This window comes from Canis lupus, chromosome 3 (assembly GCF_048164855.1).
Source record: "Canis lupus baileyi chromosome 3, mCanLup2.hap1, whole genome shotgun sequence".
Lineage (NCBI taxonomy): Eukaryota > Metazoa > Chordata > Mammalia > Carnivora > Canidae > Canis > Canis lupus.
In genome coordinates, this window is record NC_132840.1 from 78,294,572 (window position 1) to 78,320,136 (window position 25,565).

The 25,565-nt window shown below is 53.2% G+C and overlaps 1 protein-coding gene across 15 annotated transcripts in view; it reads left to right on the plus strand.

Annotated features, from left to right (window-relative positions):
• GRAMD1B (GRAM domain containing 1B) overlaps positions 1-25,565 on the plus strand; it is a 234,111-nt gene that overhangs the window by 201,822 nt on the left and 6,724 nt on the right. For 13 of the 15 annotated variants that reach the window (XM_072822431.1, XM_072822436.1, XM_072822428.1 and 10 more), the window contains 15 exons: positions 4,542-4,626; positions 5,202-5,305; positions 6,038-6,133; positions 7,443-7,523; positions 10,087-10,202; positions 11,974-12,130; positions 13,264-13,453; positions 15,430-15,573; positions 16,540-16,658; positions 16,807-16,949; positions 18,310-18,413; positions 19,025-19,228; positions 20,284-20,374; positions 23,865-23,972; positions 24,219-24,408. In XM_072822431.1, the coding sequence (XP_072678532.1) occupies positions 4,542-4,626; positions 5,202-5,305; positions 6,038-6,133; positions 7,443-7,523; positions 10,087-10,202; positions 11,974-12,130; positions 13,264-13,453; positions 15,430-15,573; positions 16,540-16,658; positions 16,807-16,949; positions 18,310-18,413; positions 19,025-19,228; positions 20,284-20,374; positions 23,865-23,972; positions 24,219-24,408 (1,932 nt within the window). Of the gene's footprint in view, positions 1-431; positions 1,151-4,541; positions 4,627-5,201; positions 5,306-6,037; positions 6,134-7,442; positions 7,524-10,086; positions 10,203-11,973; positions 12,131-13,263; positions 13,454-15,429; positions 15,574-16,539; positions 16,659-16,806; positions 16,950-18,309; positions 18,414-19,024; positions 19,229-20,283; positions 20,375-23,864; positions 23,973-24,218; positions 24,409-25,565 lie in introns of those variants that run through there. The other 2 variants (XM_072822435.1, XM_072822429.1) reach the window with 2 other exon arrangements.

Below are 25,565 nucleotides of genomic sequence, written 5' to 3' on the forward strand. Positions count from 1 at the left end.
GCAGTGGCGCCCCTGGCACCTCCCCGCCCCTCCCCCCCGGGAACCCTGGCCAGCTACTTTCCATTGCAGGAAACATCTGCTGGGGAGGCCAGGCTAGGCCGGGGGGTTACTAGAGGACGTTGGCCAGTACCATCACCCAGATCCTGTAACTTGAGGCATGTGTAGGGTTCTGGCCCTGCCCGCCCACCCACTCTGCCTCCCTCCTGCCACGGGCAACTCTTAACAAAGAAGTTGTGTGCTGGTCAGCTAAGGAGAGCACGGGTTGGGAGGAAAGGGGTGTGTGGAGGGGTGGGGGTGAGAGCTGGCCTTGTTGCTGCAGCCAGTGGTGGCCGCTGTGCCTGGGAGAGGGCTGTGAGTCACAGGGACCAGTGCCCGCCCAGAGAACAGATTGCACCGTGAACGGCCTTATGGGACAGGCCAGACGCAGCTGGGGAGCTGGGAGCGCATTCTGTCCCTGGAGTTTCTGACCAGCTAAGAGCTATGTGTGAGTAATCAGCGGGCTGCACTTCTGGACCTGGCTGTGGGGTCATCCCCTTCCTACAGGGTTTGTCCACCAGCGGCCTGCTGTTTGGAGCCCTCCAGCTGGCCCTGTGCACCTGCTGCGTCGTCTGCATCTTCTGGCCTCAACTGGCCTCTTGGAGTGACTGTCCACACTAACCGGGAGGAGGGGCTTTGCCACGTCCCCTCTGGGTCACCATCAGCCAAAGCCCAGCCACATCGTGGGAGCCTGAGTGGGGTGAAGCAAAACCTGGCCATGGGAGACTGGCTGGCCAGCCTGTCCCACGAACCATGCTGACCACACCCTCCCACTTGTGAGGCTTCACGCTGGGAACGGAGCTCTGGGAGACAAGAGGAAGCCAGTCAAGATCACACAGACCCTCGAGAAGCCACAGGGTTGCCCATCTGCGTTCAGCCCAGACGAGACTGTTTCATTCTGAGGGGACAGTTGGGAACCGGAGCTCAAGGAGCTGGACTCCATTGGGAGGTGGAGCCGTGGAGGGCGATGGAATCTCTGACAGAGTCTGGGGTCCTCTGGAGCCTCCTGCTGGAGCAGGACACCCAGTCTTTGCAGTGGTACCTGAAGAAGTTTACAGATTTACCTGCTGATGCAGAACTCTGCTACTGGCATGGATCTGAGGAGGTCCCAGCCGTGAGTGTGCATCCCAACTTCTCTGGGCCTGTGTGACAGTTGTGCTGCACCCTTGTAATTCCCCACTTGGCCCTGCTCCCCGAGGGCCTTACACCTGACCATCCTTAAACCAAAATTCTCTGACCTTTTAAAATTAAAATAGGTGAGCCATGCCTCCGTTTTAGAGGAGATGGCTTTAAGATTGCAGGGGTGGGAGGCAGAGGGTCATGGTCTCTTGTGTCGAAGGTATATGGTGGCAGGTCGGCCTGATGCATCTCTACTTTAGAGTCTAGGAGGCAGAGGCTGGCCTGCCATCCACATTGGCAGCCTCGTAGAATCGGGGCATTTATTTATTTATTTACAAGGCTGGGTTGTTTACCTGCACCCAAGCCAGTTTTTGTAGAAGTGGCCGAGTTCAGAGGTCAGGGCTGGAGTGGCCCTCCCTCCCCCTCCCCACAGGTGCAGCTCTGTTCTGAGGAGAGGAGAGGAGAGGAGAGGAGAGGAGAGGAGAGGAGAGGAGAGGAGAGGAGAGGAGAGGCTCCTTCCTTTAGCTAGAGTTTTGGTTTAGAGACAATGGCCAGATGCCACGCACCTCCACCTCTGCAAATGGTGGAGATGAGAGAGGATGTGAGAGTGGCCATGTGCAAAAAGCACATTAGAAATTGGAGGAGGAAAAAAAAAAAGAAAGAAATTGGAGGGAGGGGCACCTGGGTGGCTCAGTGGTTAGGCTCAGGTTATGATCCAAGGGTCCTGGGATCAAGTCCCTCATCAGGCTCCTTGCAGGGAGCCTCCTTCGCCTTCTGCTTATGTCTCTGCCTCTCTCTGTGTCTCTCATGAATCTTAAAAAAAAAAAAAAAAATCTTAAAAAAAAAAAAAAGTAAAGAAAGAAATTGGAGGCTTCAGAGAATTGGATGCCTGATGCCCGGTTACCCCTGCAGGGGGCTTGGGGCCATCTGGTGGGCTGTCCTCAGGCTGACAGTGGCTCGATGTAACTGTGAAGGCCTACCTGAGTGATACATTTTTTAAAGAAATGTCATTGTGGTAAAGAACATAAAACTTACCATCTTAAGTATTTTTAAGTATTTCTCAGCTCAGAGGCCTTAAGTGCATTTGCACTGTTCTACAACCAATTTCTAAGACTCTGTCGTCTTGAAAAACAGGCTTTATTACCACCCACCCTGGGGAAAAAAGACCCACTTGTGGGCATGAAAGACTAGTGGGGGCCCCAGAGTAGGTGAACATCTCATCCCCAAGAGCATGTGCTCTGCTGGGACCCCCCTGTTATTTCCCTCTTGGGACCAGGGGCTCCGGGCCAGACTGCCTTGGTTCATGCTCTCCTCTCCCACTTAGTGTCCACATACTTTGCACAAGTTGCTTAACCTCTCTGCCTCGACTCCGTCGGGTGTAAAACAGGATAATAAAAACAGTCTGTGGCTCAATGAAATGATGTACATGAAGGGCTAACGGCAATGCATGGCGTGTGGCGATAACTCATTTCACGTTAGCTCAGCTCTAGTTCTAGAAGGTCAGTTAGACATAGTTAGGAACCTACTGATGATCAGGTGGTCATGCAAAGGTTTTCAATGTGTGGGCTCTGTCCTGCAAGGCCGGGGCGCCAGTCAGATTGGATATGTCCATGTTGGTTTGGAACTAACATGGGCCACAGGAGTGTAGGTAGTATCTGGAGGTCTTTTCTAGCCATAGAAGCCAGAGGATAGGTTGGCTTCTGGATATTCATTCCTGGGGGCCCTAATACTTGGTTTAAACATATGGCAGGTGATCTTTGAAGTTTGGGATTCTACAGCGTAGCGTGGCTCGGGAAAGGTAGCAGGGCATCGACTATTGCAAGTATAGCTCATTTTATAAACAAGCCAAAACAGAAGTTTAAAATTCAAATAAACTGTAGACAGAGTAGCTGAAAGCACTGTCCTCGCTCTGTCTCTGGAAATACTTCCCCAAACTGAAGACATACCATTCTCTCTCCTCCTCCAACTTCCTGAAATACTCCTCTAGCACAAAAGCCATCGGGCCACTGAGCTCAGGTAGTCAAGCGTGTACTCTGAACGTGGTCACGCCACAGCCCGAGCTTGCCCCGGGGCCAGCTGGCTTTGCAGAAAGCCAAAAATGAACAGTCTAAAGTGCATCTCATTGTCGCCGCATTGGATCAAATCCACCAGTGGGTTCCCAGGAAAGTGAGTGGAGATGGCCAAGACCTATCTGTCACCATCACCAGAACAGTCTGCAAGCGTGTGCTCCCGGCATGAGTAGGTCGGTCAGTGACTCGCCTGGGTGGAGTACAGATGTTTCTCTGTTGTGATGCGTGCCCCTTCCTGGGTTGTGCACTGGTCTTCATGAATCATCCGTGGGTGCCTTTCATCCACAGGCTATACTTCTTTTTTTTTTTTTTTTCATTTTAAGACTGTAAGCTTGGAAAGATCAGGATTCTTGTCTATTCCGCTGGCTGATGGCATTTCCAAGAAGGATTTGCTAAGGTAGTTTACAGGTATGGGTCTCCATGGAGGCACCCAAAAAGCTAAGTGGGCACAGGGTCATCTGGTGGCACAGGGAGTGGTGAGAGGTGAGCACAGGACCAGGGATCCAGAAATTTGCCACTGACCAGCTTGGGGAATCTTGGGCAGGGGTCTCCTCTCTGGCCTTCGTTTCTTCATTAATAATGTAAGGATTGGATTAGATAATCTTGTAAAGGGTGGAGAGGGAGTGAAGGTTGGGTGCCTCTAGTTACCACATATGCTTTTAAATTCTCTACTTGTGTGCTTATTCTAGGACTAGTTTTATGATTTTTAAAAATTCATTCTTGGCAAAGTATAGTTCTTACGCCCCCCCTACCCCATTTTACTGAGATAGAATGGACATAAAACAACATAGTAATCTTAAATTTTACGATTTTTTTTTCCACTCATGAATTTCTTATTTCTTACATAGCCGATTCTTACATTACTGCCAGTCTTGATAACCACTGCTTCCAAAGGGTGCACTGAGTACCATCATATTCTGGGTCTGGTTGTGGGGCTAGGGGCGCCCTGTGGGGTGTCAGGGTGGTACTTACTGCCAGCAGAAGCAGGACAGCAACAGATCTCATGGTGGGTCCCAGGAAGCTCCCTGGAGGTGTCCCTCCTTCCTTTCTCCTCTTGGGACATAATCTGGGCCCTGCTTAGTATGTTTGATGTTTTCTCATTGATGGACACCGGGTACAAACCCTTTCAGAGTGTCAGATTGTCTCCATGGTGTTTTTCCATGCGTACCCAACCCCCCTTTGCCTAACCAGGCTACTGTGTGAGAACAGAGCCTTATCTTTGCCTTTTGGACATGAAGCAGGTGCTCTTCCTATATCTTCCTCCCCAACCCCACAGAACCTGGGAACATCCTGCTAACCTTGGTCATTGTCATGCAGGTGTTAAGCCCAACTTACAAGCAGAGAAATGAAGACTTCAGAAAGCTGTTTAAGCAACTTCCAGACACGGAGCGCCTCATTGTGGGTGAGCCGGGAGACCTGGGAGCGGGGAAGGGAGCAGGAAGGAAGTGTGGGTGTCCCAAGGACAGCACTCAGGCTGCTTCTGTCTTGAGGTTCCACACCTAAGAGCCAAGCCAAGGAAGCACATCTGTCTGGGAGCAGGGAGAGATGTCCAGAGCACTGACCCCAGTGGTTGAGGGCTTAGGGCTGGGCTGTGTGTGGTGACCTTGGCAGAGAGCCCAACCTGGAGTGAGTCACTGCCACTCTTACCTCTGCAGATGACCCAGGAGTGAAGAGTTGGAGTCACTTGGATGGGGGAGGGGTGTTAGTTGCCTTTTATTGGCCTTTTCTCCCTCTGACTTTCTTGGCCTCTCTGCCATCTCATCTATCCCTCTGCCTCTAGACAGTAGCAGTGTATTTCATATCACATGAGATGCTAGGGAATTCCTTGGGCACTAGTTCAAGTGGCTCACCCACCTAGGACATTGTAGGCAGTGGGGCTCCCCCCAGGGCCAGTGGGAGAGATGGCATGCCTGATTTGTAGGTTTGCTAAAGATGCTTTCCTGTCTCTGAGCTCCTCTGTCCCCCATCCTACCGCAGATTACTCATGTGCACTCCAAAGAGACATTCTTCTTCAGGGCCGACTCTACCTCTCTGAAAATTGGATCTGCTTCTACAGCAACATCTTCCGCTGGGAAACTCTGGTAAAGACCTGGGGCTTGCTCGCCAGGCTAGGACTGGGCAAGCTGCTCCCACTCTTCCCTTTTTTGTTGACTTCCTGCTCTACCCACACCTTTACATAATTCCTAAAAGCACATTGCCCAAGTCTGGAGGGATAGATCTCCTCTGCCATGTCTTCCCCTGCACCCCGCCCCAAGAGAGCATTTGCTTTTGGCAAATGCAGGTGAGTATTCGGCAGGGGTCGCTGCAGAAGGTAGAATGGTTGAGTAAAAGGGGCATTGGCCTTGGCGCCCAGGGTGGTTCGTTATCTGGGTTCTCCAGCTAGTTAGCAGTGTGTCATTAGGCCAGTCCTTTGTTCTTTCTCTGCCTCCTTATCTTATAAAATAGAATGGGTGACTTTTATGGTTCTATCCAGTGCCATCGTTGTGGGTTTCTGTAAGTGGCGAGCAGTGATGGGGTCTCTGCACAGTAATCAGACTGTGTGGATGTGAAAAGGAAGGCCCCGTGGACATCAGCTGAGCCACTGTTGGGCTGTAGGCGAGGCTCAGCCATCATCTCGCTCTGTGGCCTCTGTGATGTAGGGGCCTAAACCAGATGGTCTCTGGTGGGGTGGGGGGGTCCCTCCCAGGTATAGAGATATGTAGGTGAGGTCTGGTTTCCTCTCTCGGAACTGATGCCATGTGAACATCCGTTGCCGACTCAATTAATGTCTCTTCTTGCTTATTATCCATTCTCTGTCCCTCTGGGGGTGCCAGCTGACTGTACGTTTGAAAGACATCTGCTCCATGACTAAAGAAAAAACAGCTCGCCTCATTCCCAATGCCATTCAAGTTTGCACTGACTCAGAAAAGGTAAGTGAGTGGAGTCTAATCTTGGCCCTTCAACCCCCCACTGCCCCAGACCCCCTACTTCTGTATTTCTGTCCTTCAGTGGCCTGAATGTGGGATCCAGGAGGATGGGGGAGGGGGAAGGTAAAGTGATACAGACTGCAGGGACCAACTCCATTGGATCAGGGTGTTTCAAGTCTGAGCACGGGCAAGTACGGAAGGTCTATAGATTCGACTTGGAGCCAGAGCACTTGAACTTGAGTCTCAAGGGTGTGGTATGTAACGTCTCTCAACATGAGTTTGCTCATGTATAACATGGAGCTAGTTCTTCCTATAACAGACGCTTGAAGTGACATCACAGATTTGAAAACAGTAAATTATGAAGTGCTGTGCAAACATATAAGTTGTTAGGTATCGGCATAGCTCATTGGAAGGGACGAAGAGTCTGGTAGGAAGTGGATTGTCCATGCCGCCATGGGGGAAATGTGGCCCGAGGATCATCTCCCTTTCACCAGAGCCCGGAGACCGACAGCTTTGGGGCTTAGGGGTGGACTAGGTCTCTGCTGAACACAGGTCTACAGAGCCTTTGGACTCGGGCAGTTCAGTGGTGATAACAACCATAAGATTTGGGGTCAGATAGTCTTCGGTTTGAATTCTGTTGCCGGCACGGATCAGCTTTGTGATTACAGAAGTCACCTAATCCCACCAGCCTATTTCTCATTAGGTGTTAGCAGTTATGTTTATTTTCCAAGGTTTTCATGTGGTTTAAATGAAGCAGCAGCACTCGTGAAGCCCTTGGATCGTGTTCAGTAAAATCTGGTTTCCCACATTTCCTTCCTGCGTGTTATAAAGGGTCCCCACTAATGTGTAAGGCACAGTAAAGAGGAGTCTCTGTGGTGACTGCTGTAAAATCGTATCCCAGACAGTCAAATATTTGTCGAATTAGCAGATGAGAGGGTGAGTGGGGTAGTGGGTTTGTCTTCTCCATCCCAAAGGGCTAGCTCACAGCTCACCGCTTAACCCGGTTGTAGTCAGTGGTGAAGGAAACTGCTTTATGGAGATGAAACCTCCACAGAGGGAGAAGCACCGTGGAAAGCAGGGGTGAATCCTGCAGGACTTAGTGGCAGTGGGGACCTGAAAGTGCCAGGTACCTGGGCCCCGTGGACCAGTCCCCGTCACTAGAGTACCTTGACATCATGGTCACGGACAACCGAGTCCATAATATTTGGGGATGAAGTCAGTAGCTTTTCTTAGAAGGACAAAGCGCCCTATCTCCCTCCCTTAGTGTGTGAGTCTTACCAGGCACCTCTTGCTGTGTTCTCTTCCGATCTAGCACTTTTTCACTTCATTTGGGGCCCGGGATAGGACGTATATGATGATGTTCCGACTCTGGCAAAATGCACTCCTTGAAAAGGTAAGTGCTGCCCATCCCTTCCTTGGGCCTCAGGACACACATCGATCTAGAACATTCTTTCCCCTGGAGTGAGGGCCCTGTGGAGAGCATGCTTTCACTGTGACGTGGGCTAGCTCCAGAGCAGCCCACGTGTCCTCAAGGTTCTGGAAGTCCCCAGATGTGCTTTGAGTCACGTATTCTCCTCCTGGTGGCGGTGTGTGAACAGCCTCATTGCTGCCCTGGTCGACTTTGGGCAGTTTCAGCTCCACCGTTCTAAAACATACCAGGGTTTGCTTTCACCAGGTCGGTGAGACCCACGGAGGTGGAAAGGACCATCAGGAAGGAATCGGTGTTTATACTCGCAGTTTCGTAGCGGCAGAGAGGCAGGTCACAACCTCAGAAACACATGGGAAGTGAAAGCAGCCAGGGTCAGTCAGGAGGCAGAGAGAGCGAGGGGAAACCACGGGCAAGAGCTTTGATTGTGTTTTTTTGCAGGAAGGAATGGGTGAGGCAGGGCAAGCAGGCCAGCCAGGTTTAGGATTGGCCAGCTCGAATAATCCCATCAGGCTTCAGGATATAGAGACCCTCTCTGGTTGCCTGTCCCTGGGGTACCTGAGACCGGGTGACGTTGGCCCGGACTGTAAGGATCTGGGAAAGAGGGTGGTTGAGGGTCTAGGCTTTGGATCGGCCGGTTATATATAAAAGGTGCGCTTCTGGGTGAGTTGTTTTCTGTCTCCTGGAATTAGCTAATCCCGGGGTGGGTATTCGCTCCCCAGTCCACAAGGCCTCAGATGCTAGTGCATCAGAAATACAGCAAATAGGATAATAGAGTTTATACAGACACCAGTCTGACTTCTCCAGTATCTGAAGGACTGTGAGGGGGCACAGATATTGGCGATATCACAGCCGCATTCCTTAGAGAACTCCCGCTCTGATACTGGGGGATGTTGAGAAACAGCCTCCAAACCAGGAAAAGAGGTGTAATAGAAAAGTTATACAGTTATAATTATATTACATATATATGACACACATGTACATACCTTGACTCCAAAACAACCTAAAGTAAATGGAGCAGAATTTATTATTTAGAATTTCTTCTAACCTGAAGGCCTAGAGCCCTGGCACAAATCCAGGTAACTAATGTGAGCTGAGATCTGTAGCCCTGATGAGCCATTGATAATAGTAAAATGATCATATGCTTGAACCTCCACTGGGAAGTTTGGATCTTGAGTTCACAACCACGGTCATTTCTGAATAAGACAGAGCATCGCCCACATGGTTCGCAGACGCTCCCACAAGGTAGATGTCTGCTGATTGTCCTTGTCCTGGTTGTAGGCAGACAAGCCAAGCCAGGTAGATTGGTCAGAGAAGGGCACAGACAGCAGGGAAATTGTGACAAAGGGGAGGATGTGGTGGGGCAGTGAGGCAGATGTGTGTCCCAGGTGGGGTGAATGGTCTACATAAGGGCCAGGGCTAGGAGGCAGGAGGGCCCGAGGGAAGAGAAGACGATGCCTCCCACTGGCTCGGTGAGGGCCAGCACCTGCCGGCTCAGAGGGCATCCTTGACTCTGCCATTCTGGGCACTTCTCAGTCACAAAACCAGAGCGCTGGCTCATGGCATCCTGGCACTGCCTGCTTCCTAAACCACGCCTTGGGAGGATGGGCTCGGAAATTCTCAGATCCCTTATCAGATCTGTTGATGGGAAACATTCTTGACGTTTGATTTAAAATGCTTCTTTGTGTTTTGATGCCTTCTGGTTTTCTCTAGCTTTTGCCCTCTTTTTCACATACTGGCCGCACCGTCACCTTCTGTTCCTCCTCCCAATTTACAGCTCATGCGTGTTCCCACCAGGCATCCCTCTTCCACGTTCTGTTGCCCCTTTCCCAAAAATCCAAACCACGAGAGCTCACTTTTCTCAGGACAGTGCTTTTGGGGAGGGCGTGTAGATACCCTTGGAAATAAGAAACTGGAACTAGTCCATACCACTGTAGGCAAACTGATTCTGTTGGAGAATAAAGAAGGAAGTACTCAGGTAGCCAAGAGAGGGTTGGTTGTGATGATCTTTAAGGCCCCTGAAATTCTGAGAACGTAGGCTTCTTTCCAGCCACGGGAACTGTCCCAACTATGGAGTGGCCACTGTTAGTATTGGGAGATTAATGTGGGTCCGGGAGACTGGCTCGAGGCATCAAGTCCAAATCAGAAGCCCTGGGATCACCTTGGCTCCAAGAGTAACATGGATTTATCACACTCAATGCTTGACCTCATCCGTAGGAGCAAAGATGGATAGTTAACCATCCTTAAGGGGTCAGCTGATCCCATTATGCAAACCTGAGCTGTGGGAACAGGGCCAGGTTCCTGGCTTTGCTGAAAGCCATATTTTTAGGTGAAGGATGGGCGTCTTCGCTGTGATCCTGAGAGGAGGAAGGAGGGAGTGGAGGAGGCGCTGCTCTCTTCTTAGTACAGGCAAGGGAGAGTGGAAGCCAGCTTCTCCTGCCCCCAGGGGAGTCCAGCTCAACTCAGTGCCCCTGGGTAGAGTGGGTTCCCGAGGAAGGAAGGGTCAGAGTCGCTCTGTTGTCCCCTGCAGCCCCTGTGCCCCAAGGAGCTCTGGCACTTTGTCCACCAGTGTTATGGGAATGAATTGGGCCTGACCAGTGACGATGAGGACTACGTGCCCCCTGATGACGACTTCAACACGATGGGGTGAGCAAGACTAAGGGTAGCTGCCCAGGGAGCTTCTCCCAAGAGGGGCTGGGATGGGTGGAGGGGTGACAGCCTCACTGGGGAACCATGTCTAAGTGAGTCCACAAAGGAAGTGAGGGTACCTGTGGGGAGACCCTCCTAGGCAGAAGGAATAGCAAGTGGGTGACTGGGCAGAATGAACAAAGGGCAGGCAGAAAGAGGTGAGGAGAGGCCAAGGGCTACATTCTGAGGACCCTTCGGCCAGTGCAATGATTGGATTTTATTCAGAGTGGGCTGGGAAGCCCTGGGAAGGCTTTTGAGTTGGTAATTGATAAGATCTGACTTAACATTTTAACGGGCTCACTCTGGCTCCTGGATTGAAAATAGATATACCAGGGAGGAACAGGGGCAGACGGGCTAAGAGGCTATTGAATAATTTAGATCGTTTAGATGAGAGGTGAAGGTGGTTTGGGCCAGGAGGGTAGCAGTAGAAATGGCAATAAGCAGTTAGTTGGTGAATACATTTTGAAAGTGGAAGCAGGTATATTTTGAAGGATTTGCTGACAGATTGGAAAAGAACCAAAGATGGCTTTAACATTTTCTTGGATTTACCAACCGGAAGGCTGGAGCTGTTCCAAACCGAGATGGACAGTATTATAGACCAGACTTTGGGGGAAGATCAATCAAGTTGGGTTTGAGATGACTGCTGGCCAAGTGGAGATGTCACACAGACATTTGTGTATGTGAGTGTGACATTCACCAAGGAATGCTGGGTTAGGGATATCAATTTGGGAATTATGAGGGGGGGCAGCCATGAGATTAGCTGAAACCGTCAAGTGGCTGGATGAACATGGGAAGAAGTTCAAGGTCGGCCTAGGAGCACTCAACAAAAGGAAGAAGCAGCAAAAGAAATTCTGAAAGAACAAGCAGCCAGGTCGGAGGAACACAGGGAGAGCTCTCATCTCAAAGCCAAGGGAAGGAAGCTTTAGGAAAAGGAAGCATCACTGTATCTTGTGCTGTTGATGGGTTGAGAAAGATGGGATCTTGGAGCCATTCTAGCATGTTCGAGGTGGGGAGGTGGGTGGAGGCTCGGTGGTGGTGTGTGGAAGGAATCTCTTAATCTCTGTGAATATCTGTATGATTATCTTTAGGAGGCCTGTAATGGGTTACTCAGAGCTGTCATGTATCCAGGTGGGGTCAAAGGTAAAGTGTAAGTCAGATGTTGATGACCGGGATGGTTTCTCCCTTGGGAGAGGCCACAGTGACATCCCTGAAGTGTCCCTAGAAGGGCGTTCACCTTTATCTCTGGGAGGGTTCCCTTTCAGGTGTCCCAGACAAAGAAGCTCACTAGTTAGGATCCAGAAATTGTGCATTATCACCAAACCATGCTGGTGCAGGGTCTGGTCCTCATCACTGTGTGGGAAATAAAATGTATGCTCAGAGCCCAGGTGTTTCTGTCAGTGGTCCGCTTGGGATGGGATGGAATGCCAGTGGAAGAAAGATAGTTTAAGACACATAATGGTCATAGTTTGGATAGGGTTAAATCTAAGGAGAGTGCATAGAAAAGGTGACTTTGGAGGCAGAAATCGTACACGGGAGGGGAGTGCGAGGTCGGGAGGAGGTTTCAGGAGAGCGGTGTAGCCAGGGGGATAGTGTCCAGAGGAAGGTCATCTGCAAAGCAAAGAAGCAAGAAAGCCCATAGTTTGGGATGGATAGAGAGACCTGAGGTCCTTAGAATAGTCGGTGGTCCTGGCCACTGAGGTTAACGGGGATGCGTGGTGTCTTCTCTCAGCTACTGTGAGGAGATCCCCGTGGAAGAAAATGAAGTGAATGACAGCTCATCCAAAAGCAGCATCGAGACCAAGCCAGATGCCAGTCCGCAGCTACCCAAGAAATCCATCACCAACAGCACACTGACCTCCACAGGAAGCAGCGAAGCCCCCGTCTCGGTATGGGCAATTAGACTGTGGCCAGCGTTTCCTAGCTGAGCTAACTCCGCAGGACCCTGGCCTGGGGACCGGATAGAAGGGAGGGTGGTTACACTGTGGTCGGCTTAGCCAAGGAGGCATCCTGGAGACGATGGGCTCTCTGTTCTGATGGCGAGGTCCCAGGACCCAGAGTCGGGTTCTCAGTGCCTTGGATGCAAGATTTTGTTTGGCTTCCGAGCCGATGAAAACCATCACACGCTCCATTGTGTGAGCTTTGCTCTTGGACGGCTCCTCATCAGCCCCTCAGTGGGGAACTATGCCAGGTGTTTGGGTTTGTTTGTTTTTTTAAACTGCCTTGATCTGAAGTCAAAATCATATGTGACTCTAGGACTATGGACCTGTTATCTGTTCCCTCATTCAACAATTAGTTTTTGAGTTTCCAGTATCATACACTCCCGATTTATTATACTGCTGCGCTAGACTTCACAAAAGAGGTAAAAATGTGTCAAGAAAGGTCTTTGTTCTCTGACACTTGGTTACAGAGGGGATGGAAGGAAGCTTGGTGAAGGAAGTGTCAGGTGTGCGCTGGCAGGTAGAAGAATGAGAGGGCTCCCCGGAAAGGGGAGCCTCATATTCCAGTGGCTTGGGTGGCGGGGGGTGGGGGTCAGACCACCTGGCCTTAGAATAAAAACATCATTTACCTGGTCCTGATCTCTCCATTTTCCATCTCTGAGGCTATCTTACAAATATAAAGGCTCGTATCTATTTCCTTCTGGGGCTAAGAGGAGAATGAATTAAAAAATGTTTATGAAGCTGTGGAGCGTCTTGGCAGGCGAGTGCTAGTGAGAGGCAGGCTGACATGTAGCATGGTGGGTGAGTGGCTCCAGGAAGGGAGCGGAGACCGAGAGGGCTAACCCTGCTCCCTGCCCAGGCTTCTGTGTGCTCTGTGATGGTGAGCAGGACAAGGAACCTTCTGCTGTGTTCTGTCTTCCATGGCAGAGCTGGGGAAAACGACAGGAGCCCACGGCTCCGGCCCAGCTCCTGAGCAGCTGTGTGAACGGGAGGGTACCCAAGGCCAGGTCCCTAATCTCCCTTCAGAGAGGAGACCCGAAGCAGCTGGCACCTGTTGGGTGACTGCTCTGTCTCCACCCCAGTTCGACGGCCTGCCCCTGGAGGAGGAGGTGCTGGAGGGCGATGGGTCGCTGGAGAAGGAGCTTGCCATTGACAACATCATTGGAGAGAAGATTGAGATCGTGGCGCCTGTGACCTCCCCTTCGTTGGACTTCAATGACAATGAGGACATTCCCACTGAGCTTAGTGACTCTTCTGACACCCACGATGAAGGTGGGCGTTTGAAACTGGGTGTGCGGGGCAGCCTCGCCTCTCTCCATTTTGAAGGCCAACAGGATGTCCCTGTAGGGAGGCTGGAGCCAGTCTCTGGGTTTCTGGTGGGAGGGTGGGTTTATTTGTCATTGGCAGACACACATTTTTCCAGATAGTCCCCACAGGATCCTTATCATTCCATATTTGTCTGTCTTTACTCGATGGATCGCTTTATCCTGCCACCCAGTCTTGTCACTAAACGTACCTGCCTGTTGGCCCCGGCTCTGTTCCTCGTAGAGATGCAAGGCAAGGCAGTGTTCATATGCCACAGGAAAGTGCCAGTCAGCTGTTTCCCAGGAATAATGCGATTTTAATAGAAGCTCGCTTCAGTGACTCCAGTGTTGGGTTTTCAGACCACCAGGCTGCAAGAAAAGGTCTTGCTGGGTCACTTGGACTCACTTGGACTCTGCAATCTGCCCTTCTCTCTCGTATTTCTAGGTAGCGTATCTTACTTCACTCCTGCATCGGGTTAGCTTCTAGGACCTTGGGAATGTGCTGCCTCTGGCATTCTGGGGCCGAGAGGCCTTGTTGTCGGTATTCATGAAATGGGTTGATCCAGTGACTTGATGGAAGGCTAGGACTAGCGCCTGTATGCAGATGGTGCTCATTGAAACATCTGTGGACAGTTTCTCCTGTGGTCCCCTGGAAAGGCTTCCCCACTCCCATCTAGGACGCAGGGCCAGTGCAAAGGATTGCACAGGTTGGGTACTGCACAACAACAGGGGTGCCATTCACTTAGACGTGACTGTCCCCCCACTGTGCTCACATAGTGTTTATCCTGTACAGTTACCAGCCCCCTACAATGTTTCTGAGCCACAGGGGCTCCAGGAATGTCAGCATCTTGCCTGAGACCACATGCCAGCCTCCGTAGGTGGAGTAATTAGGGACTATGGGGTGCCGAGGGCTTAGGAGGAGTGCCGGGACTTTAGCAGCACACGGGCACGTTCTCCGGGAGCAGGTAGAAACCTGAGAAAAGTGACAAGCATTGAAATCTTGGGGGAAACAGGCTGCCTTAGAGAAGAGGAGCAGACCTTGTGTGGTTAGATCACGGCCCTACAGTCCAGCCCAGCCTTAGAAGCTTTTATTTTATTTTTAAAAAATTTTTAAAGATTTTATTTATACATTTGACAGAGGGAACACATACAAGCATGGGGAGTGGCAGGCAGAAGGAGAGGGAGAGGGATCCCTGGGTGGCGCAGCGGTTTGGCGCCTGCCTTTGGCCCAGGGCGCGATCCTGGAGATCCGGGATCGAATCCCACATCAGGCTCCCGGTGCATGGAGCCTGCTTCTCCCTCTGCCTGTGTCTCTGCCTCTCTCTCTCTCACTGTGTGCCTATCATGAATAAATTAAAAAAAAAAAAAAAAAAGAAGGAGAGGGAGAAGCTGGTCTCCTTCTGAGCAGGGAGACCGACACAGGGCTGGATCCCAGGACCCTGAGAGCATGACCTGAGCCGAAGGCAGAGGCTTGACGCACTGAACCACCCAGGCGCCCCAAAAGCTTTTTTTATATGAAGAGGTAGTTACAGATGAATCCGTGTCCCTTTGATGCACCTGTGCCGTGGTTGCAATGCCGTGTGTTGTCAGTTGTGCTTAACTTACAGGCTCTGGATAACAGAAGTGTCTGGGTGCAGGGAAGCTCAGGAAATAATCCTTTATTGAAATTTTAGTCTAAGATCAGCTTAATTAGGAAGGCTTGAAAATGTAAAAGCAAATAGTATGTTCCCATAGTCTCTGCAAAGGCGGGATGAAGAGAACGCCCAGTGAGTTGTGTGCACATCAGCGACAGAGGAGTTGGACACATGCACAGTCACGAGCCACTACCCACTCCGGCCGCCCTTGACCCTTGGTGGCCAATGCTGCATAAGTGCTCTGGGGGTGTCCTTGGGGCCACCCACCCCTCCGCCCCCAGTCTCTACTTCCTCATCCTCTTCTGTGCAGGGGAGGTCCAGGCCTTCTATGAGGACCTGAGTGGCCGGCAGTACGTGAATGAGGTCTTCAACTTCAGCGTGGACAAGCTCTATGACCTGCTGTTCACCGACTCGCCCTTCCAGCGGGACTTCATGGAGCAGCGGCGCTTCTCCGGTCAGTTTTTCCAGGGCCAGCGCCTCCCGTCCCTTCCCTTTAGGGCCACCCTTTTTCCTCTTCTCCAAGTCTCCCCGCACCCCCACCCCCCATGGCCCTGGGACACCCTCTTTCCAGCCCCGTGCCAGGGCCCTGCTCACTACTCCTTCCCCCACGGCTTAGCCTTACGCTCGCCCACTGTGCGCCAGGCCCCAAAGGCTCACCAACGAGTCGCCCTCCCAGGGCTCACCGTGTAGCAAAGAGTAGCCTCGACCCCTTACTGCTCAGCCTCCATGGCCTGCCGAGCGCATTACATCATCTCGTGTAACCCAGATCTGCCGGATGTGCGAGCCTTGCGGGCCCCGGGGTACCCATGAAGCCAGAACTCCGACCTTTCTTACTTGCCCAGGGCCGTGCACCTCTGTAGGGCCCGAGCCAGGACTCCCATCCAGGACTCTGCACGGCCCTCCTCATACCTGCGTGCTCCTGTCTCCTCCCCTTGCCCTGGCTCTGCCCCACGCACGGACTGAGGCTCTGGCCTAGCAGAGCCGCTGGGCATCCGACTCTGTGCGAGGGCATTTGACATCAGCGTCGCCCTCTGCCAGGAGGAGAGGGCAGGCTGAGGGCACCGGGAGGGCACGCCTCAGGGGAGAGGGCTTGTTCCCAAGGATCCCGGGCCCTTGTCACAGTGACTCCAGTGTTGCCAGCACCCCCGCAGGTGGCCCCGAGACCGCCTGTCCCAGCCCCGGGAACAATCAGCATTCTGGAGGCCTGTGTAGAATTTCGGCAATGCCACAATGAGCCTCTTTCTGCTTTCACTCCCTGCGCCTCCCACCCTCCTCCCTGGGCCCTCGGGCTCCCATTTGCTTCCTTTTGGGGGCCAGGCAGCAATCAGTATAGTCAAGAGTTCACTTGGAGGGGAGATTCAGACGTGGCCAGGGCATGCCTCTTTCCCTCCCTCATTCCGGGGCTCTTCCCCACCCTCAGATATCATCTTCCATCCATGGAAGAAGGAAGAGAATGGAAACCAGAGCCGAGTGATCCTCTACACCATCACCCTTACCAACCCTCTGGCCCCTAAAACTGCCACCGTCAGGGAGACGCAGGTGAGTCAAGGGCAGGGGCCTGGGCGAGTGGCACGAGTGTCGGGGCCCTGCACGTGCACGGCGGGGGAGCGTGGGGAGCGGAGCAAGGGCGGTGCCGTTCCCGTCTTGCTTCTCTTGTGTTTTGTGCCACGGACCCTTCTCCCCACAGACCATGTACAAGGCGAGCCAAGAGAGTGAATGTTACGTGATAGACGCCGAGGTCCTCACGCACGACGTGCCCTACCACGACTACTTCTACACCATCAACCGCTACACTCTCACCCGCGTGGCTCGGAACAAGAGTCGACTCAGGTGTGGCATCTGGAGGGGCTGCGTGGGTTCCCAGGGTGTTCCTGGTGGGCGTGGGTGTCCTTGCTCATGGGGTTGCAATAGAACAGGGGTTTGGTGAAAGGCTACAGAGAGACCTGTCGGGAATCGAGAAGCTCTGAACCACCCACGTCTCAGAAAGGCCTGCATTATTCTCATCGTATTCTTTTATATATATATATTTCTTTTTTTAATTTATTTAGTTTTGGTGCCTGTGCTGGTCTCTGACTATCTACGCCTCCCTCACTCCCTCCTTCCTCCCTTCACTTCCCTCCCTCCCCTCTTCTCCCTCTTGCCTCCACCATCCTTCCCCGCACAGGGTCTGGGCTTCTCACTTCCAGCCTCTTTGGAGAGTCTCCTGATTAGACCCCCTTTCTGTCCAGTTCACGCAGAGGCAGCTTGCTGACCTCAGATAAGCCTCTACAGAAAGGCGCCCGCCCGCGATCCCATGAACGCTTGCTGGGTAGAGTGGGGGTGAGGTGACTCAGAAGCATTGGCATGCCCAGGTCAGGCCCTGCTGTCCCCGAGGACAGCGGGGAGAGGGCCAGGCAGCCTTCAAAAGGGGAGCATACCCTGGGAGCAGCCGTGACACAGGAAGAGGGGAAGGGGCTGGGGTGCGAGCAGCGTGGGCAGCAGAGGGACCTGTGACTGGGAGAGGGAATGCCTGGAAAAAAGCAAGAGCTGGTAAGGTGGTGGTGTGGAGAGGCAGGAGCCAGGGCCGGCAGCCAGTCACTCTCCTAAAGGTCGGAGTGACAGAGCCCTAGAGCCTGGTTGGGACTTGTAAGTCTCTGCAGAAGAGACGAAGGACCCCCGTGGCTGGCCGGCCGCCTGGCACCATCCGGAGAGGGCGGCGTGGCCTCATGAAAGAACTATGGGTCTGGAGTCAGGAACCCTGTTTGTTAGCCCCTCTCTGGTCTCCTGGACTGTTCTAGAACTCCCATTTTCTCACTTATAAAGTGAGGCTCAGAGGCGCCTCAGGGGCTCAGTGGTTTAGTGCCTGCCTTCAGCATGATCCTGGGGTCCCGGGATCGAGTCCACCATTGGGGTTCCCCGCAGGGAGCCTGCTTCTCCCTCTGCCTGTGTCTCTGCCTCTCTTTCTCTGTGTCTCTCATGAATAAGTAAATAAAATCTTTTTAAAAAATAGTAAAATAAGGATCAACCCGCTGATTCCGCTGGCCTCTGAAGGTGGCCGGGGAGATTGGCTGGCCTAGCGGGTGTGGCGTGAAGGGGCTTCTCACCTCGCCAAGTGCAGCACCGATGTGATGCTGCTTTGCACTTAAACCCCTTTCCCAGCAGCGGAGGGTCTGCCCAGGAAAGGCTGACCCATGCCTGGCTTGTCCTGCAGGGTCTCCACGGAGCTGCGCTATCGAAAACAGCCCTGGGGCTTAGTGAAAACGTTCATCGAGAAGAACTTCTGGAGTGGGCTGGAGGACTACTTCCGCCACCTCGGTGAGCAAGGGCTGAGCCATTGGTTGAACTGCAGACTCCGGTTCAGCTGCTCAGCGGCCGCCGTTCCGGGGGAGTGGGAAGCACAGAAGTGGGGGCCAGATCCAGATGGTGGAGGGTGTCATGGGCTCCCTACGGCGGCCCCAGGAATGGATACAGAATTTGGCATGTCTGTGGACCTGTGCGTTTTCCAAGAGGCTTTGCCTGTAACTACTATGGGACCTGTGATCTCCCCCCCGCCCCCGCACATGATGTTACATCTCGTCACACCGGCGGTAATACACTTATGGAAAGGAAGAGCCTATGAATGCATCCATTTGGGAATGCGATGCACCCCAAACTGTCTACGTGAGGTGCAGATGTTGGGAACCTGTGTCTCTGCACAATGTTGAGCAGCCCAGGAGAGGGGTTTGGGTGGGGCTGCATCCCAGTGGTACTTCCTGAGGCTTGTGGCCATCCCTAAGGGACCCGTGTCCTCGCAGGCAGCATCCCAGCGCAGTGTGGGAAGACGGTTCTCTTATTAGAGAGGGCTGAGCTCTAGGAGTAAACAGTTGTTTCCGGAGGCCGGTGCGCCGAGCTGGAGGTAGAGACGGATGGCCTTTTGTCTCATGCAGAGAGCGAGCTGACCAAAACGGAGAGCACCTACCTGGCTGAGATGCACAGACAGTCCCCCAAAGAGAAGACCAGCAAGGCCCCGACGGTACGGAGGAGGAAGCGTCCGCATGCCCACCTGCGGGTGCCGCACCTGGAAGAGGTGATGAGCCCCGTCACCACACCCACTGATGAAGATGTGGGCCACAGGATCAAACACGTGGCAGGTGCGTGCCAGCTGGGAATGGGCGGCTTGGCTTAGGGCCCCGGGCTAGAGCTGTGTGCCCGTGCCGAGACACACGTCCGCTCTCATCTCGCATCCTTGGGTATAGATCGGATATAGTTTGCACCTAACTCCTTATTCAGCCTCCCGAAGCTCCGCCTAGTTCGCTTTGCCCTTTACTAAAGGGACTCAAGTTCCTCAGTGTCTGCTGAACAGAAGTTCCCAGGTCCGTCTTGATGGACTCAAATGAACAGCTTCCAAGTTTTTGGCAAATGCACCAGGGAGCAGCCACAGCTCAGGCCAGAGATGACCTCCCGACACAAACGTCAGGGAGTCCGAGGCAGCCCCTCTCACCTGGCCCCCAGAGGCCCACCCAGGACCTGCCATCGCAGGCAAAGGACTCCCTTGACAGGTCTTCCTCTTCCCATCCAACCATGCACAACCTCGTGTCTTCATTCAGACATGGTGGCCTGTAGCCATAAGAGGCCTCAAAAAACCACTGATTCAGTATTTTTCAGGCCATGATTTGCACACCCTGGTGTTCCTTGGGAGGGGCACAGGAGAGGAGGGTGGCAGCCTTCTGGGTCCAACCCTGTCAGCCTCAACCAGAGCACTCCCTTACGTATAGGATTTCTGACTAGCATGGTATGTGAATAAACCGACTCTCCGAGAGGAGTTGAGACTCATCAGCACCACATCACTGGTTATGGGTGACGCTGAGTTGAAGGCTGACTCTGGTCCCAGCCCCTGTGTGGTTGCATGTGCCACGGTTCCACTGCAGAGCCCTTTGTCCTGCCCTGGCATGTCCTGGCCTCATAAGGCCATGGAGTTTCCAGTTAGTTTGGACTTGAATGTCCACGTTGCCTGACCCAGCCCACGACCTTGACCTTGGGGAGCTTACCATGTACTTTCGGAGGGCTGAGTGGATCTATCATCTCGTGGTCGTGACAGCATCATGGACAGTTCAGTCATTCCCTGTGGTTCTGTGCGTGACGGCTGTCCCAGCAGCCCGTGGGCTCCTGAGCCAGCATGGTCAAGGCCTCTTTGTTCTCCCCGCAGGTTCCACGCAGACACGGCATATCCCCGAGGACACCCCTAACGGTTTCCACCTGCAGAGCGTGTCCAAGCTGCTGCTGATTATCAGCTGTGTGTAAGGGATCCCAGCTCTCCTCCCTGGCCCCGCCACCTGCCCTCCCCGCCTGCTGGCTCCTCAGGCGAATGAGCGCCCCTCACTGTGACCTCGGCCTTTCTTTGTCCTCCAGCCTTCTCTCCTCAGACCACTTGCTCTGTCCATCATTCCTTGCTTCTTTGCTGCTTTTTCTCCATTTTATTAAGCATTTGCTGTAAGCTGGGCCTTCCGGATGGAGAACAGAATGTTGTATGCGGAACCCATGCCCTTAGGAACCTACTTTCAAGTGATTAAGACAGACAGGAAATTTAGAATTACTATCCCGTGGGAGAGATGCTAACAGAGACTCTACATAGCATCGTAGAAGCCCATTCATTCACGCGAGGGATGTCCTGAGTATCTGCTGTGTGCCGGGTGCGGGGACCGGGCACTCATGGGCTCGTACTTTGGCGGGAGAGTCAGACAAAATCAATGACTACGGTCCAGGGTAGTATATGCTTATATTAATGTAAATAATTTATAGTATCACCGTCATGCTATAAAACAGGAGACTCAGTACCGTTCACAGAAGGATGCCGGGCAGGGAGAGAGGATGTGGGAAGAAATGCACGTGGCCCGTGGAGAGCACAGCTGTGTGCAGCGTACGCCCATAGCCTGCCCTGGACGCCCCTGAACCGCTGGGAGCAGGGGGTCCCTGGACGGCCGAGTGCAGACAGCTCAGCTGCCCGGTTCAGCCTGCTGCCGGAAACCCCCACTTTTCCTGGAGTTGGGGGTGTGCTGTGAGCATGTGGGGGTGCAGGCGGGTGAGGGGTTTGGGAGCTGCCCAGACGCGGGCCCTGCCAGCTGTGCACCGGGCACTAGCCTGTGTCTGCTGCTTCTGTGGCACCCCCTCCCACTCCTCCAGGCCCCTACTTAACTCGTTTTCAGAGAGGCAGAAGCAGAGGCAACCCCCCTCCCCGCAGACCTACCAGGAAGCCCTGGAGTGACGTGATTGGCTTTGCTTTTTTTTTTTTTTTTTTTTTTTTAAAGTCACTGACAGCCACGGGGGGAAGCCTAGAGAAGGCAGGGTTGGAGGCAAGCAGGCTGTTGGAGTAAGTGGCAGAGTTGTAGGTGAGCGTGACTGCCCAGCCGGGGACGGGGCTGGGGCCCAGAGGTCCGGCAAGGCAAAGACCCATGGCCCGTCTGGTTGGGTAGCCGGAGAAGAGCGCCCGGAGACCGTGGTGTCATTAATTGATACCTGGAACGGGGTGCAGAGCTGTCAGAGAAGATTGTCTGGGCTCTGGGTGTATCTTGAGTTGCCGTAGGTGATCCAGGTGGAGGGGCCAGGTACTTGCTGACGTGCACCTGCAGGGAGGCGGAGAAGCAGAGCTTCCCGATGCTGACTTAGCAGCAGCCTGGCAGCCACGGGTGAGAATGAGACCATCCGAGGGCAGCGCCGAGCGTCACAAGCAAAGGGGGCCGCAGACAAGGGGTGGGCACCACAGAAAGTATGGGGGGCCCATGAGGATCGTGAGGCGGGCTCTCTTCTCACCCTACATAACAAAAAAGCAGGTGTAGATTCTTCGGCGTGTGGCCTAAGGAGCCGGGGCATTTTTGCAAGTCGAACGCCAAGGCAGCTGTGCAGCCAGGAAGATTCGTGTTTAGCACCCTCCATCTGGGGGACTCGTGTGGTTCTGTTAAGTCTCTCCTATTGGGTTTGGTAGATAGAAGACTTGAACTTCAGGTGAGTTCTCTTGCACGTCGGTGTACTCACAAACGGTAGAGCGTGGCATCAGCGAGCGTGGGCGCTGTGTTAGGTTAACAATCGGGCCTCCTCACTCAACACTTAGAGCGCCCGGCAGTGGGTCTGCAGACAGTGTGCATGTGGAAGGGAGACCCGAGCCACCAGTCCCCTGCCTTGAGGCCACTCTGCCCTCCGTCCTCGGTTGTCTGGTTCTCTGCGTAGACCCACCGCGGGGCCTTGCCTCAGGCAGCATGCAGGGGCGTCCCTGGACCTGCACGGAGCGCAGACGGGATTGTGCACACAGACCCGGATGCGGGGGCTGAGACTGAGCGCCTCCCATGCTCCGGAGGTGGACGTCCGGGTCCTCGGGCACGTGCTGGCACAACTGAAGTCGGCATCGTGGCGAGTCACCAGGAAATTTAGAGATTGTTCTGGAAAAGTCTCAGAGACCTGAGAACACTGCTGGGGTCGGGGATTGGCAGCTGCCAACTCCAGGAGCACTACCCTCCCAAGGGCTGGGAGCAGAAGAAGACCCCAGTTACATACGTGTGTGCGTGCACACACACACACACACACACACATACACACATACACACGCTTTGAAAGGTCAAAGGCGTAGTATGAGATCTTCTTGTTGATCTTCTTGTCTTTTTCCATCGTTTGTTCTGCCCTCTGGTGGGTGCGTGTGTCCCTACGTGTGCCCGTGCCGCCGCCTCCAATGGTAAAGCCCCCTGGAGGGCCTCCTGTGTGTGTGCAGGGCGCTTCCATCTGCTCCCCCAGCCCACGCGCGTCGCAGCCCCAGCAGGGCAGGGACCGTGCCCGTTGAGGAAGGGGCTTCAGAGGAGCCAGGGGAGCTTCATCAGAAGTTAGGAACCTTGAAGCGGTGAGCCAGGATTGTACCCAGGTCCGTGCGTCGCTGCTAGATCCCCTTGCTCCCCGAGTCTTCGCCTCATGGCAGTCCTGGAGGCCCAGAGAAGAAGAGAAGGTCCCCAGTCTCTCGGCTCCCTCTCTCTGACCCGTTCTGGTCCAGCCCGGGGAACCTCACGAGCCCTGCGGGTCTGGGCAGGTGCAAAGGGGAGACGGTGCGTTAGGACATCCCGCTGACACCTGTCAGGTGGATCAAGCAGGTGGCCGATGGCTCCACCCTTGTGCCTCCGGGTGGCCGGGCAGGAGGACTTTCCTCCGTGTGTCACCCTTGAAATACTACGATCTGTTCGCAGCTGCTGTCTCTTGCTCCTTGCTTGCTGGGCCTCCCCGTCCGTCCGTCCATCCTCGCTTGCGGTATTTCTTCCCCCCGACTCGCTTGCTCTCTGGCTTGGTTGCAGTGCCGCCCTCCCCGTCCCCACACCGGCCCGTTCTAACCTCTGCCTCCTCCCCATTTTTCCTCCTTGCTCTCCCATTAGGATCTGTTTCAGGTACTGGCTCTCTGATTGCTCCGTTTGTCCTACATCTCTTTTCCTCTCCATCTCCCCTCTTGCCCCTGCACCCAGGGTCTGGGTGGCTCTTGTGCGGCTCTCCTTCCCGATGCCTTCACCCACACGCCCCTTCGTGGCTCTCCTGCTGTGTCCTGGCCCCTGCAGAGGAGAGCGCTGCTCTCTCTCCCTCTCCCCCTAGCAGCATCCTTCCCACTCACTCACTCACTCACTCACTGCCATGCTTCAGGTGACCAGTGGTCAAGGACAGCAGCTGCCTCCGGGGTGGGGGGTATCTGTGGCTTCTAGAGGGAGTGTGTATTCTCAGATGACATCTCATGCCCATTGCTTTTGTCTCCCTTTGTCTCCTTCGCAGTCTGGTGCTGCTGGTCATCCTTAACATGATGCTCTTCTACAAACTCTGGATGTTGGAATACACCACCCAGACCCTCACTGCCTGGCAGGGTCTGAGGCTCCAAGAAAGGTAACCCTCACCTTTTCCCTTTGCCACGACCTCCACTGCACCCAGTAGCAGGACCCAGTTCCTTCCACCCATTTCCTGAGGGATGGCCCTGCTGCCCTTGGCCAGTGGGTAACCCTTGGGGATGAGTCCATAGCCAAGCTATGACAACGGCGCCTGTAGCTTTAGTCTGCTTCTGACCTGGGGTGCAGGGGAACCAGGGGCATTGAGCAGAGGACAAAGTAGTCTGATGTGCTCTCTGTCCTTCAGGGGTCTGGGAGCACAGGACAGTCCACTGAGCATAACTCCAGCTGCCGGGGTACCCCTCCTTCTGCCCCACAGGTTACCCCAGTCTCAGACAGAATGGGCCCAGCTCTTGGAATCCCAACAAAAGTACCACGATACAGAGCTCCAGAAATGGAGGGAGATAATCAAATCCTCGGTGATGCTTCTTGACCAGGTGAGACGTCCCCACCTTCTTTCCTGGCCCTCATCTTCTGGAGATGGAGCGCCGTCCCTGTGCTCTGGGAAGGATCTCCTATCAGCGTCCCCATCACCACCCACCAGACTTCACCTCTCATTCATTCTTCCCCCGAGCCACCCATTGTTCTAATTTTAAAGCCACCCCGGAATGGGTTGTGGGAAACACAGGTGTACTCCCCCCAAACAACAACAATGAAATTTGCGGCAGGAAAGCTGTAGGTTAGATGGAAGGACTGCTTTTTTTTTCCTGATAGGCATTTAAAGAGAGAACCTCCTTTCACAGAGATTTGTCTTTCCAGAGGGTGTATTTTGCGAGTTCTTTTTGATAATATGCCACCCCCTGCCCCTGCCCTCAACACACACACCCCAACACACAACCCTCAACACATCATTTCTTCCTCAGAGGCTGCACGGATAGTCTGGGAAGATGGTGGTTGTACTGTGTCAGCTTTTCGTAACATCTTCTGGTGCAGGTCCCTGTATTCCTTCCGATAACCAGATTCATCTATTTAAGAAAATTATTCGGGAGCAAAATCAATAATAACTTTAGTTTCACCAAAGGAGGGAGCTTCTCTTCCTTCCCTCAGAGGAAGTTAGCATCTTATACAAAACTCCCATGGAGTTGCCAAGACAGCAAGAAGCTACCTTTGCTCTATAAGAAAACTAGGAAGATAGGAGATGAAGGATTTGTCCTTGTTCCATTAAAATTTCCGTTCCAAAGGAGTTCCTTATGTTTGCTGGTCAACCCAACTTGAGATGGAATCCCAACCTTGCCACCGGCTAGTTTCGTGAACTTGAGCGAGAGATTTAATATTAGTGACCTAGTTTCTTCATTTATAAAATGGGGATTAAAATTGTAACTTCACGAAATTGCTGTCAGGATTTGAGGGCACAGGGGAGGCACTCATTAATATTAAATCTTACTTCCCCTTTGTAGCGTGGTCTTAGCTTTCAATTAAGGAGAGAGGTTTTAATGTGGCTACCAGGATCCAATTTACTGTTTTAGAATATTCTATTTGGTTTTGGAGTTGTGGATTTTTTTTTTTTTTAACGAAAGGGGTAAACGGCATAGCAGGGGGTTTAGAAAGCCCTGTTGTATCAAGAAGACTTGATGGAATTAAAGATATGCCTAGG